The 14463-nt window shown below is 39.5% G+C and overlaps 1 protein-coding gene and 1 non-coding gene across 4 annotated transcripts in view; both read left to right on the forward strand.

The window, feature by feature from the left end:
• The window catches only part of RNF149 (ring finger protein 149), a 39151-nt gene that overhangs the window by 11585 nt on the left and 13103 nt on the right, over window positions 1–14463 (forward strand). For all 3 annotated transcript variants that reach the window (XM_023515781.1, XM_003794357.3, XM_012807947.2), the window contains exons 2-5: window positions 755–1005; window positions 3211–3279; window positions 9457–9539; window positions 11983–12079. In XM_023515781.1, coding sequence (XP_023371549.1) covers window positions 755–1005; window positions 3211–3279; window positions 9457–9539; window positions 11983–12079 — 500 coding nt within the window. The remainder of the gene's footprint in view (window positions 1–754; window positions 1006–3210; window positions 3280–9456; window positions 9540–11982; window positions 12080–14463) is intronic.
• Window positions 14325–14431, forward strand: LOC111726770. Its single transcript, XR_002774470.1, has one exon. It is a non-coding gene; the product is annotated as a U6 spliceosomal RNA (small nuclear RNA).

A 14463-nucleotide genomic window follows, 5' to 3' on the forward strand; every position in this document is an offset into this window, starting at 1 on the left:
GCCGAGCCAAACTCTTAGGCTTATGTGATTCTCTTGTCTCAGCCTCCCAAGTAGCTGGGACTACTACATCCACCACAATGCCCAGCTATTTTTAGAGACAAGGTTTCGAACACATGCGCTCAGGAGATCTACCTGAGCTGGCCGTGAGCTGGCCGTGCGCCACCCAGCCCAGCTTCTCTAAAGCATGTTCATTAAAATCAGGGAGGCACTATGAGAATTTCTACTATGAATGCTATTATTTAACATTGCTCTGAGGGCCTAAGTAGACACAAGAAAAAAAAAATTGAGACACTGAAAAAAGAGGGTAAAATAATCAATTTTACATGAATCTAGCTAAATTAATGCAATAATCATAAATTATCAATAATGTTCACTTAGCCACTGGGTGCAGTAGCTCATTCCTATAATCTTAGCACTCTGGGAAGCCAAGGCGGGTGGACTGTCTGAATTCTCAGGTTTGACACCAGCCTGAGCCAGAGTGAGACCTCATCTCTAAAAATAGCTAGGTGTTGGCTCAGTGCCTGTGGCTCAAGTGGCTAAGGTGCCAGCCACATACACCTAAGGTGGTAGGACTGAATCCAGCCCGGGCCCGCCAAACAACAGTGATGGCTGCAACCAAAAAAATAGCCCGGCGTTAATGGCAGGAGCCTGTGGTCCCAGCTACTTGGGAGGCAGAGGCAAGAGACTCGCTTGAGCCCAGGAGTTGGGCTTCATCTTATTTTGTGTTCTTTAATTGATTTCTTCTTTCCTACAGGAACAGGAAACATAGTGGTCATAATGGTTAGTTACCCAAAAGGAAGAGAAATTTGGGAACTGGTGCAAAACGGAATTCCAGTGAAGATGACCATTGGGATTGGCACTCGTCATGTACAAGAATTCATCAGCGGTCAGTCTGTGGTGTTTGTGGCCATTGCCTTCATCACCATGATGATTATCTCATTAGCTTGGCTAATATTTTACTATATACAGCGTTTCCTATATACTGGCTCACAGTTTGGAAGTCAGGTAATTATGGATAGCTCTTTTAATTTTGCCTTTTAATAGATAGTTCCTCAGTATATCCTCCATGGATTGATTGAAGTTACATTTGACCATATTTTGAATTTTATTTTCACTCATGATATTTAAGTATTCATATGAATTTTTAAAATAATTTTTTTTTTGAGATATAGTCTCAGTCACCCTAGGTTGAGTGCTGTGGTGTCATCATAGCTCACAGCAACCTCAAACTCCTGAGTTCAAGTGATCTTCCTGCCTTATTCTCCAGAGTAACTGAAACTATAGGCCCAGCTAAGTTTTCTATTCTTAGTAGTGACAGGGCTCTCACTTTTGCTCAGACCCATCTCAAACTCCTGAAACCAAGAGATCCTCCCTCCTCAGCCTCCCAGAGTGCTAGGATTACAAGCGTGAGCTACCACACGCAGCCTGAAAAAGAGCTTTTAAATTGGAGTATGTTAAATTTTCAGGCCATGTGGTGGCTCATGCCTATCATCCTAGAACTCTGGGAAGCTGAGGCAGGAGGTTCCCTTGAACTCAGGAGTTTGAGAACAGCCTGAGCACAAGTGAAACCCCCTCTCTACCAAAAAAATAGAAAAAAATTTATCCAGACAAAATGGCACATGCCTGTAGTCACAGCAACTTGGGAGGCTGAGACAGGAGAATTGCTCCAGCCCAGGAGTTTGAGGTTGTTGTGAGCTACGATGATGCCACAACACTCTAGCCAACAAAGGGAGACTCTGTCTCAAAAACAAACAAACAAACAAAAAAAACTGTGTTGGTTGGCGCCTGTGGCTCAGTGGGTAGGGCACTGGCCCCATATACCAAGGGTGTCAGGTTCAAACTTGGCCCCAGCCAAACTGCAACAAAAAAAATAGCCAGGCATTGTGGTGGGCGCCTGTACTCTCAGTTACTTGGGAGGCTAAGGCAAGCAAATCACCTAAGCCCAGGAGTTGGCGGTTGCTGTGAGCTGTGACGCCACGGCAGTCTACTGAGGGTGACAAAGTGAGACTCTGTCTCTACAAAAAAAGAAAAAAAAAACTGTGGAAACCCTTATTGCAGGTTTGGTTCCTGCGGGTGCCCTCTTTGTCTTTTTCCAGACATAAAAGAATGACAGACAAGTACGAGAGAGCGGACCTGGCCTCATGTAACCTTGGTTTCTCTGACTAGGCCTAAAGGAAGGGCTTCCTGTGCCATTTATTTGTCTCATTGACAGCAAAGAGAAGGGCTGTCCAGGAGCCCGAGGCTTCCCAAGGCAAACCTTCTGAACTCGCACTTACCTTCTGTCATCATGAAACACTGATGCCCCTGACTTGATGGCAAGAAGGGCCTTTTCCTTTTAGAAACTTTAATGGATGAATATGTAGGACACCCCCCCCATCTTCAGTTTGTTACTTTCTTGCCAATAATGAAACATAAGAATTGACTTCTTTCTTTACATAGGAATTGAAGATAAGTATTTTTGACTGGGTGCATTGCTTACATCTGTAATCTCAGCACTTTGAGAAGCAGAAGCAAGATTACTCCCTGAGGCCAGGTGTTCAAGAACAGCCTGGGCTACATAGTGAGACCCCATTTCTACAAAAATTATAAAATTAGCCTGGCCTAGTAGCGTGTGTTTGTAATCTTAGCTACTTGGGAAAGTGAAGCAGGAGAAATGTTATGAGCTGATCATGCCACTGTACCTACCCTAACCCCAGTGACAGAGCAAGACTGTCTCAGGAAGAAAAAAAGAAAAGAAGTTTTCTTTGTTTGTTTTTGAGACAGAGTCTTAACTATGTCACCCTTGGTAGAGTGCTATGGCATCACAGCTCACAGCAACCTCAAACTCTTGGACTTAAGTGATTCTCTTGCCTCAGCCTCCCAAGTACCTGGGACTAAGGCGCCCACCACAACACCCAGCTATTTTTTGGTTGTAGTTGTTGTTGTTTAGAAGGCTGGAGCCGGATTCAAACCTACCAGGTCCAGTGTATGTGGCTGGTGTGTAACTGCTGAGCTACAGGCGCCAAGCCAAAAATAAGTATTTTTGATTACACAGCTCTTAATTTACATATGGGTAGTTAATATTTAAATGTTTTTTTATTGTTTGGGGCTCTTTTTATTTTCAATGTAGACTTTGCCTTTTAAATGACAGTTTTTCTATATTATGTGTATGAATTTTTTTAATATAGTGATTTAATATATGTTTCTCAGTAACAATATTTTCCTCCCAAGAACCATAGGAAAGAAACTAAGAAAATTATTGGCCAGCTTCCACTTCATACTGTAAAGCATGGAGAAAAGGTAATATTTTCATGATTTTGGTTTCGTGGTTTAGACTAGACAGTGTTTAAAGCAGTATTGGCAGAAGTATTCTGCCATACAAGAAGAGCCTTCCAGACCTGTATTAGCCACTAGCCACATGTGGCAGATTTTTACGTTTAAATGAGTTTAATTTGAAAATTGAATTTTGCAGTGAAACTAGTGCCATTTCAGGCACTCAGTAGTCACGCTGGCTAGTTGCTGCCTTACTGGACAATCCCAGCATTCCCACCAGTGAATGAAGTTGTGTTGGTTAGACCCAGATAACTGTGAAGCAACTAAAGAATGTAAAGTCCACATCCTAGACGCTTGATAACTCACATTCATTTCTGTTCCATCTGAGACTACATGTCCATTCTCTGCAATTCCATTAAATGCAAGGAGAAAATATTGGGATTTGTGGAGAAGGGGAGAAATACTGTTTTCGAAACTACCTTTTTTTTTTTTTAAGACAGAGTGTCACTGTGTTACCCTCAGTAGAGTGCTCTGGCATCACAGCTCACAGCAACCTCGAACTCTTGGGCTTAAGTGATTCTCTTGCCTCAGCCTCCCAAGTAACTGGGACTACAAGCACCCACCATAACACCGGCTATTTTTTGTTGCAGTTGTCATTGTTGTTTAACAGGCTTGGGCTAGGTTCAAACTTGCCGGCCTCGATATATGTGGCTGGCACCATAACCACTGTGCTGTGGGTGCCAAACCTGAAACTACTTTTTAAAAAAGAAAAATTTTGAGGCTGGTTGGGGTGGCACACACCTGTAATTCTAGCACTTGGGGTGGGGGGGGCTGAGGTGGGTGGATTGCCTGAGTTTACAGATTCAAGACCAGCCTGAGCCAGAGCAAAACCCAGTCTCTAAAAATAGTTGGGTGTTATGGAAAGGAAAGAAAGGAAGGAAAGAAACGTTTGACATGACTAATCTGAGACTTAAACGTTCAAAATCATACCAGAATTTTATTTAGTTGGTTTTTTTTGAGACAGAGCGTCACTATGTCACCCTCGGTAGAGTGCAATGGCGTCATAGCTCATAGCAACGTGCAACTCTTGGGCTCAAGTGATTCTCTTGCCTCAGCTCCCAAGTAGCTGGGACTACGGGTGCCTGCCACAATGCCTGGCTATTTATTTATTTATTTATTTTTTGTAGTTGTCGTTGTTTTGCTGTGCCAGGCTGGATTCGAACCGCCAGCCTTGGTGCATATGGCCGGTGCCATAACCACTGTGCTACGGGCGCTGAGCCATACCAGAATTTTAAAGCATTTTTCGTATAGGATAAATCCTGAGTCTAGAACAGGCATCCTCAAACTATAGCCCGCAGGCCACATGCCGCCCGCCTAGGACATTTATCCGGCCCGCTGGATGTTTTTGCCACTGCTGCCTGTCCTGCTTAGCAACCGACTTGTCCTGGGGCTCTGCAGTCTGACCCTTCAGTGGTCTGAGGGACAGTGAACTGGCCCCCTGTTTAAAAAGTTTGAGGACCCCTGGTCTAGAACCTCAGATTCTTAGAGGGTAGATGCCTTGAAAGGAAAACTGTTGCTAATGCAGTAGTGTTTATTCTTTTAATACTCCGTCTTATGTGCACATGTGTTGACTTGTGAGCTTTGGGTTGGTTCAGCTATCTTGATGTTCATGTTATCTCACTCTGTTGCCCAGGATCTGTTCAACCCTCCAGTCTCCACTCCCCCTTTAAAAACAAAAAGACTAACTGCATTTATGGTATAATCTCTTTTTCTGATCTTAAAGATTAAAAAGAAAAACAGCACATTAAATTATAGATATATGATTTTTTTAACTTGGAATTTGGTATTAATGGCTTATGTGATATATTTAATATTAAGATACTCTGGGAATTGTATTAGTAGCTACCATTTGTTCCCTGATAGCTTTTATACTATAGTACAGTTCAGTTTTAACAGTTTATGCATGCTATTGGTTTCTTTCCATGCAAATGTGTTGAACAGAAAAAGTAAAGAAAAGAATGAAATTAACACATCTAACAATTTAGGATTAGTGTCTGATTTACAAATCACTGAGCATCCTTGGGGAAAGAGTTTCCAGGTAATGCCTGTGACAAACTGCACACAGTCAGCATTAGCCAGTTACTTGAGAAGCATGTGGTATTATGTTTTTCTTGGAATTTGCCTTCTACTAACTCTCCTTAGCAGGAAATCTCAGTTCTTAAATATGAGAAGAAGATGTAGACTCAGATGTATAGTTTACTGAATTGAATCTTTGACAACATAAGTAAATTAATACTATCCTCTTCCTATTCAGAACATTTTTGAAAATATGTCTCCAGGGACTGTTTTTTCTAAGTTGTCAGAGTAGTGGTTAAAAAAAGAGGATCTTGGCTGGGTGCTTGTAGTTCAAGAGGCTAGGGCATTGGCCGCATACACCAAGGCTGGTGGGTTCAAATCCAGCCCTGGCCTGCCAAACAGTGACAACTACAATCAAAAAATATTCAGGCATCGTGGCGAGCACCTGTAGTCCCAGCTACTTGGGAGGGTGAGGCAAGAGAATTGCTTAAGTCCAAGAGTTTGAGGTGGCTGTGAGCTGTGATGCTACAGTACTCTACCCAGGGCGACAACTTGAGACTCTGTCTCAAAAAAAAAAAAGGATCCCTAAATGGTTGGACTTAAGATTTTTTGACTTTGTGATGGTGCAAAAGTGATACACATTCAGTGGAAACTAAGTGCCAGTATATTCATTCTTTTTTTCTCTTTCAGTACAATATTATAAAATAGGCTTTGTTAGATTATTTTGCCCAATTCTAGCTACTATAAATGTTCTGAGCATGTTTAAGGTAAGCTAGACTAAATTGTGCTCATTAGGTTAGCTGTATTAAATGCATTTTCAGCTTACAATGTTTTGGAGGGAATTTTTGTTTTGTTTTGTTTTTTCTTCTTTTTTTTTTTTTTTGGAGACAGATCCTGTGGCATCACAGCTCACAGCAACCTCCAACTCCTGGGCTTAAGCAATTGTCTTGTCTCAGCCTCCCAAGTAGCTGGAACTATAGGCACCCGCCACAATGCCCGGCTATTTTTTGTTGCAATTCTCATTGCTGTTTTAACTGGCCGGAGCTGAGTTTGAACCTGCCACTCTTGGTATATGGGACCAGCACCCTATCCACTGAGCCACAAGAATTGCCCTTTTTTTTTTTTTTTCATTTCTTTTTCATTTTTAAAAAAATTTGTATATATTCAGCTTGGCTCCTGTAGCAGTGGTTATGGTGCCAAGCACATGCACCAAGGGTGGTAGGTTCAAACCCAGCCTGGGCCTCCTAAGCAACAATGACCACTGCAACCAAAAAATAGCAGGGTGTTGTGGTGGGTACCTGTATTCCCAGATACTCGGGAGGCTGAGGCAAGAGAATCACTTATGCCCAAGAGTTGGAGGTTATGGTGAGCTGTGATGCCACAGCACTCTACTGAGGGTGACATAGTAAGACCCTGTCTGAAAAAAAAAAAAGTGTATATATTCATAGGGTACCGGTGCAGTTTTGCCACTTTGGTATATACATTGTAGTACAGTTAGGGCCTTCAGGGCGTCTGTCACTGGAGCAACACATGCCATACCCCCCAGGTAACCTCCCATCATCCCCATCTCCACACTTCCACCTTTCTGAGTTGCCACCATCCATCATTCCACACTTTGTTTCCGTGTGGACATATTATTTAGCTTCCTCATATAAGTGAGAACATGTGTTTGTCTAGGTCTGAATTGTTTCCCTTTAGATAATGGCCTCAGTTCCATCCATGTTGCTACAAAAGACAGGATTTCATTCTTTTTTTTATGGAGAAGTGTGTTTTTCATGGAAGTGTGTTCCATTGTGTGTGGAACATTTTCTTCATCCAGTCCTCCACTGATAGACACTTGGTATCTTTGCTGTTGTGAATAGTGCTGTGATAAGCATAAGTACAGGTATCTTTTTTATATACTAATTTCCTTTTCTTTAGGTAGATACCCAGCAGTAGAGCTGCTGGATCTTATGGTAGCTCTGTTTTTAATTTTTTTTTTTATTTTAAATTCTTTGAAAAAATCTTCATACTATTTTCCATAGAGGTACCGCTAATTTATATGTCTACCAGTGGCATATGAGTTCCCTTTTCTTCACATCCTCATCAACATGTTTTTTTTTTATAGCCATTCTTATTAGTATAAGATGATATCCCACGATTTTAATTTGCATTTCACTGATGATTAATGATGAACTTTTTTTATAGCTTGTTGGTCATTAGTCTTTTTTTTTTTTTTTTTTAGAAGTGTCCTTAGCCCTTTTTTTAATGGGGTTATTATCTTCTTTGTTGAGTTCCTGGTGGATTCTGGGTATTAGTCCCCTGTCACATGTACAGCCTGCAGACATTTTCTCCCATTCCTCTACTTGTCTGTTCACTCTGTTGGTAATTTCTTGTGCTGTGCAGAGACTTTGTCGTTAGGTCCTATTTGTCTATTTTTGGTTTTGTTGCCTATGTTTTAGAGATCTTAGTTGTGACTTCTTTGCCTAGACCAATGTCCAGAAGCTAGATTTTCTTCTAGCATTTTTATGATTTCAGGTCTTATATTCAAGTCTTTAATCCATCTTGAGTTGATTTTTGTGTATGGTAAGAGATAGAGGTCATAAACTTAAATTGCAGTGGATTTTTCGGGACATAACCCCTTGGTAAATGGAGGAACATAGATTTGCTGACAATTTTACATTTTAAACTTGTATGGAAAAAATGTTTTCCTTGATCTACATCTTACCCACTTCTGGAGACTAGTGTGTTTGTTTTCTAGTGGCTTTCTTCTGCACTCATTGCAAGTAATGTATAAACTTACAAACTGTTGTTAGAGGCTTAAAAATTATTTCACTGTGGCTCGGTGCCTTTAGCACAGTGGTTGTGGCGCCAGCCATATACACCAAGATTGGTGGGTTTGAATCCAGCCCAGACCAGCTAAACAGCAATGACAACCACAACCAAAAAATAGCCAGGCTGGGCTCCTGTAGTCCCAGCTACTTGGGAGGCTGAGGCAAGAGAATCGCTTAAGCCCAAGAGTTTGAGGTTTCTGTGAGCTGTGATGCCACGATACCGAGGGCGACGTAGCGAAACTCTGTCTCAAAAATAAATAAATAAATAATTTCATTGTTCTTGCATATTAGTGATAAATTAAGTGATAGTATTTATTTTCAATGTAGCATATAAATGTTAAAGTTAATTTTAATATAATCTTTGTGTAGTGTACATGGCTAAATATATTTTTAAATATGGCAGTTACATAAGGACAATGTAGCTGTGTTTCATAAAATGAACTTGCTAAATTTGCAGCCACATGCATGCACTGATTCGTAGGTCCTGAATCCCTGTCCCAGAATCCCAGGAAAGAGAATCTTACTGGCCTGTCTCGGCTCAGATAACCACTCTGTCCCTAGCTGCTTTGGTTGATGGGATAGGACCAGGTGGGTAGATCAGAGGTTACTGAAGAAGTTAGGTGGGCACGTACCACTGGAAAGGTCTATAACCCGTAGTTCTTACAAGTGGAAATTTTGTCACAAGACTGCTTCCGCCCTGCTTTGTATCTTTGTTAATGTGTTAGGTGAAAAATGGTAACTTACTCTTTTGTAATTCTTTTATCACTAGTAAGGTGAATATCTTTACACTTAATCTTAGCCAAAAGGCCAAGACACAATGAGGTGAATATTTTTAAATGTTTAATCATTTGTGTTTTCTTGTTTGCATGTTGTAACTCTGTTCTTTAGCAGATATAAATTTGGAGATTTTTTAATGATTCTAGAAAACAAGTAGCTTATTATATATTCGTCCTTTTTATATTGTGAGTTTTATGTTTGAAAAGTAATTATAATACAGCAGACATCAGCATTTCAATAGCCCTTAAAATGTGAATATGTTATTTTTGAAAAACCATGAACTGGCTTACTAAATTATAAACACTGTTCTTGTCTGATTAGACACTGATTTTTTTTTCTTTTCAGCCAATTTCTTTAGATAACTTGTTAATAGTGATAAAAAGTAAATACCAAGTACAATTATTTCTTTTAGTTTTAGTTTCATTCAGGTTGTGCCAAAGTAGAATAGAATTTATTACTGTTTAGGCAGTATAGAGTGTTTACAAAGTATATATTATATATCAACAATATCTTAAATTCTTTCCTTTTCTTTTTACAGGGAATTGACGTTGATGCTGAAAATTGTGCAGTGTGTATTGAAAGTTTTAAAGTAAAGGATATTATCAGAATTCTGCCATGCAAGTATGTTCTTTTTATCTACTGAGACGTTAAAACTTACTTGACAAGTCCTAGGTTTCTGATAAAAGAGTTGCCTGCTTTTTATGATATGAAGATCTTGCTATTTTGTGATCATCTTATTTTTTAGAAAAGTTTGGACTTTAATATTGTCTTTAAGACTCTTTAAAATTGCTCGGTTTAGGGAACTCAGAAGTGACTATTAAGACTCATTAAATATCTTTTTCATAGATCAGTTTTTAGTCTTATAAACAAGGCTTCGTTAAAATCTTATAAAGTATAGAGAAAGACAAAGGAAAAAAAGAACCGTAGGAAATTCATTATACATTTAGCAAAGCAAAAAATAAGCAGTGTTAAGTGCAAAGAGGTCCGAGCACCTAGGGGAAGGGCTTGAAATATCCAGAAGGAAAGGTCGATGAGGGCAGTGGTTTGTGCTCTTAATTATTAGGGGGTCTTTCTGGGGTTGTGTAAACTCTGTATTCTTCCCTTCACTTTGGTTACACTAGGGGCATTGGTTTAGCAACAGGAAGTTGTAATTTTTTTTTAATAATGGCATATTTCAATAATCTTTTGAAAGAATTGCTGTGTTAACAGGATTTATTTTCTGTACAGAAGTTATGTTTAAGTTTGATCAATTTTAATTATACTTCACACCTATTAGAGGCCAGTCAGAAGTTAATATATAATATTTGCTTTGTTTGCAAAGTACTTTAATAGTGTACGGCAGTCCCCAAATTATAAACCTCTGACTGACTTACAACTTCCGCTTATGAATGGAGGACCATAAGTCCCGAGTTACAGACATCTGACTGATACCCATCTCGAGCTTACGAGCAGAGACTATTATAGGTAATATGTAAATGTACCCATTCCACCTGACATACAAATTCAACTGAAGAATAAACCTGCAGAACCTATCTGGTTTGTAACCCAGGACTGCCTGTATACACAAATAATTTACAGTAGATTAAATTCCAGATAAAAGTTTCCTGAATGAGTGTAGCTAGGTTAAATCTGCAGATATGGGGTTGGTGCAGTGGGCTCTTCATGAATTGGGGTCAGTATAGGTTGGTGGTGTTCTGTAGAAAATTATTAAACTAGAAAAGAATTTTTACTCTGTACTAATTTGGACAAGTCTTCCTGACATGGCAGCGATGCTGAGGGCACTGCACAGATGCACAGCAGGACTGTGCTGGGACTGCACCGAGGCTGTGCACGCCCCTCCCCACAGACATGCTGCAAAGGCACGTTTTCTCTCCTTATTGGAAGTTTGGCTACCCCCCCAGTTTTCTTTTTTGCTTTATGTAGCAAATTTTCCAATAAAGCCATCATGTTTCTTTTGTGTTCTTGTAAAAAAAAAAAATTATATCTTAAGTACTATGATTTTCAAGTCTACTAACAGATTTCTGTTTGAAGAAAAGGTCTCCATACATGAGCAATTATGTCCGTGCCTGGCACAGTTTTATGTGTGTTGCCCATGCCACTCAGAGCAGCCAGAGGTGTGGGTGTATAGAGCAGGCGTCCTCAAACTACGGTCCGGGGATCACATGCAGCCAGCCTAGGACATTTATCCGGCCCACAGGTTGTTTTTGCTGCTGCTGCCTGTCCTACTTGAGCAGCCAACTCATCCCGGGGCCCGCAGTCTGCCCTCTAGCAGTCTGAGGGACAGTGAACTGGCCCCCTGTTTAAAAAGTTTGAGGACCCCTGGCATAGAGGGTCAGAACCTAGTTGAGAGTTGCAGCTGGAGTTTTAGTCCCATCTGTCTGGCTCTTAACTCCTTTTCTTCGTCATGTAGAGAAAGCAGATTCATCACGTGGGAGGAAAATTTAGTCAACTCAAGCAAGTCAGTGAAAGAAGAAAATATAGATCTTGTTTTTTCATTTTTTTATTCTGAAATTGATAGGTGCTCACTGTAGAAAAATGTAGTGTGTACAAAAATGTTTAAGAGAAAAAATAAGTTTTTACATTACCAAAGGTAATTTGGTAATACTTTGTTGCATTTTTGAGTCATTTTACATGAGTCACCTTGTTTAAAATACTATCCATATAATACAGTGTAAGTATATAGTTTTATACTTTATATAGTCATTTGAAAGAAAATACTATCAGTTTAGTAATAGTTTATTTACTACTATTAGTTTATGCCACATTTATTCCCCAGGGCTTTTAAATAACTTATAAAGTAACATAAAAATGTACAACCTACCTTGAGGTGGAAATACACCATACTGTTTTTGTGTAGTCAAGAGGAAATTTCCGTAGAAGTGCCAGATTCTGTTTAACATGGAAGATAAAATATGTAATGACTTAGGATAGATGAGTAGACTAGAATGTTGATTTGACGTCCGCTAATTGTAATGCAAGAGTGAGTTGGTACAATGTCTTATTTCCTTTATAAGTTATATAAAACATTTATTTTAAAACATTAACACATACTTAATTTTTTTAGGCATATTTTTCATAGAATATGCATTGACCCATGGCTTTTGGATCACCGAACGTGTCCAATGTGTAAACTTGATGTCATCAAAGCCCTGAGATATTGGGTTTGTTGCATTTTTTGTTTATATTCAATCTCTGCCCCAGTTCTTCCTGAGTGATTAGATTTCATTACTGACAGAGGCAAGAGGAATGGGCGGAAGGCACCTTCTAACATCCATGTGTTTCTTTGAAGAAATTTTCTTCTTTATTAGAAATGAATTGTTAAGACAGTCCAAAAAAAAAAATCAGTGTACTAAATTTATGGTGATAGAATAATATGATAGGGTGTTTCCAGAGAAACATGAGCAATGTGTTTTGGTATACTACACTGCAGAATGTATATATGCCAGTTAGTTTTACATAAACAAGAATCACAAAGTGTTTGAAATGGAAGGCACCTTCATACATTTTCTGGCTTACTACAAATACTTCTTGATATCACTCTCCCCATTCCTGGGTTTCAAATAGCTCTGGGGAATTTTGCCCTGCGTTGAATTTGATCCATCAGTTTGTGATACTTACATGGTCATAAGGCCCTTCCTCACTAGACACGAAGGCAAGTGAAAGAGCGAAGGCAAGTGGAAGAGCGATCATAATAGCAGCTAACCATGTGCTTAATGCCTGACAGTTTCTGTTTAACATGGAAGATAAACAGCAGTTTCAACTGCTGTATGAAACTGTTACTTTCTCTATTCTATGAATTAGGAAACTCCAGCACAGAGGTGAATAACTCCATGAGGTCATGCAGCTTGTTTCAAATTTGTTTGCTTCATTCCAGCAATCATATTCTCCGGAAATGGGGACCCACAGGGGTTAAGTGGCTCAGCGGCTCTTGGGGATTTCCCTCTGTGGACTGTGGGGAAAACAGATTTTTCTAGGTTTTTTTTTGTTTGTTTGTTTCTAAAGTTTTTATATAATCTATTAATGTCTCAAAATACTCTCTATTAAATGATAAAGTTTTTAAATAAAGATCTCTGGAAAAGTAATTTAAATATCAAATATATTTTCTAGCTGCTGAACATATTTTTAAGAGTTTTTTATAGATAAGGAGACACCTGTGGCTCAGAGGAGTAGGGTGCTGGCCCCGAGGAGTAGGGTGCTGGCCCCATATACCGGAGGTGGTGGGTTCAAACCTGGCCCCGGCCAAAAACTGCAAAAAAAAAAAAAATTTTTTTTTTTAATAGATGGACTTACTGTAAAATTAGAAACTACAGAGTTTTGTAGAGAGTTTTAGGTTTTGTTTAGTTGTTTGGGGACAGGGTCTCATTCGGTTGCCTGAGCTAGAGTACAGTGGTATTATCACAGCTCACTGCAACCTCAAACTCCAGAATTCAAGCAGTCCTCCAGCCTTAGCCTCCTGACTAGCAGGCATGCACTACCATACACAGCTAACTTTTCTAGTTTTTTGTAGAGATGGAGTTTCACTGTGTTGCTGAGGCTGGTCTTGAACTCCTGGCCTCAAGCAATTCTCCCACCTGTCCTCCTAAAGTGTGATGATTACAAGCATGAACTCCCATGTCTGGCCAGTTAATTCAGTGATGATGATTTTATGCAACTTTAAGCCATAATGGCTATGGCTGTATAAGCTTCTGTACAATGGCATGGCTAAAGAATTGACCCATGAAACAGTACTGGTATTGTATTTAAGCAGCTTTGCTTAAAATGTCTTCTTCTAGCTTTGTGTGTCTTCAAAAGGTACACAAGAGGCCTTTCCCTTAATAACTACTACAGTTCTCTATGAATTATGTTTTTTATTTATTTGTTTGTTTGTTTTGTTACGGAGTCTCACTTTGTCACTCTCGGTAGAGTGCTGTGGCACCACAGCTCACAGCAACCTCCAACTCCAGGGCTTAAGCTCAGCCTCCTAAGCAGCTAGAACCAGCTGCCCACCATTACACCCAGCAATTTTTTGTTGTAGTTGTCATTATTATTCAGCTGGCCTAGGCTGGATTTGAACCTGCCAGTCTCAGTGTATGTGGCTGGCGCCATAACCACTGTGCTACCAGCACCAAGCCTGAATTATGTTTTTTAAATATGAGTTTCTGAATATCCTCACTGTATGAACAGAGGGAGGAGGAAGTTCAGCATTCAAGAACTGTCTTATTAGAAACTCAGGCTATTTTGATGTTTAGAAATTTTCTTTCCTCAAAAATTTCTAAATTTCACTTACTCATGGTTTTAAATAATTGTAGTTCTCTTTAGCATGGCTTTCTTAATGAACCTGGGTCATCCTTTCTCTTTGCTCCAGAAACCATAGCTTAGGTGAGAGCATGTACCTTTGTGGAACGGCATTTTAAATAATAGAATATAGTGCTCGCTTCGGGAGCACATATACTAAAAGTGGAGCAATAGAAAGAAGATTAGCATGGCCCCTGCTCAAGGATGACGTGCAAATTTGTGAAGCGTTCATATTTTTTTGAAGACTCGATTTTTTTTTTTTTTTTTTTTT

This window comes from Otolemur garnettii, unplaced genomic scaffold, assembly GCF_000181295.1.
Source record: "Otolemur garnettii isolate 467f Iridium unplaced genomic scaffold, OtoGar3 scaffold00079, whole genome shotgun sequence".
NCBI classification, from domain to species: Eukaryota; Metazoa; Chordata; class Mammalia; order Primates; family Galagidae; genus Otolemur; species Otolemur garnettii.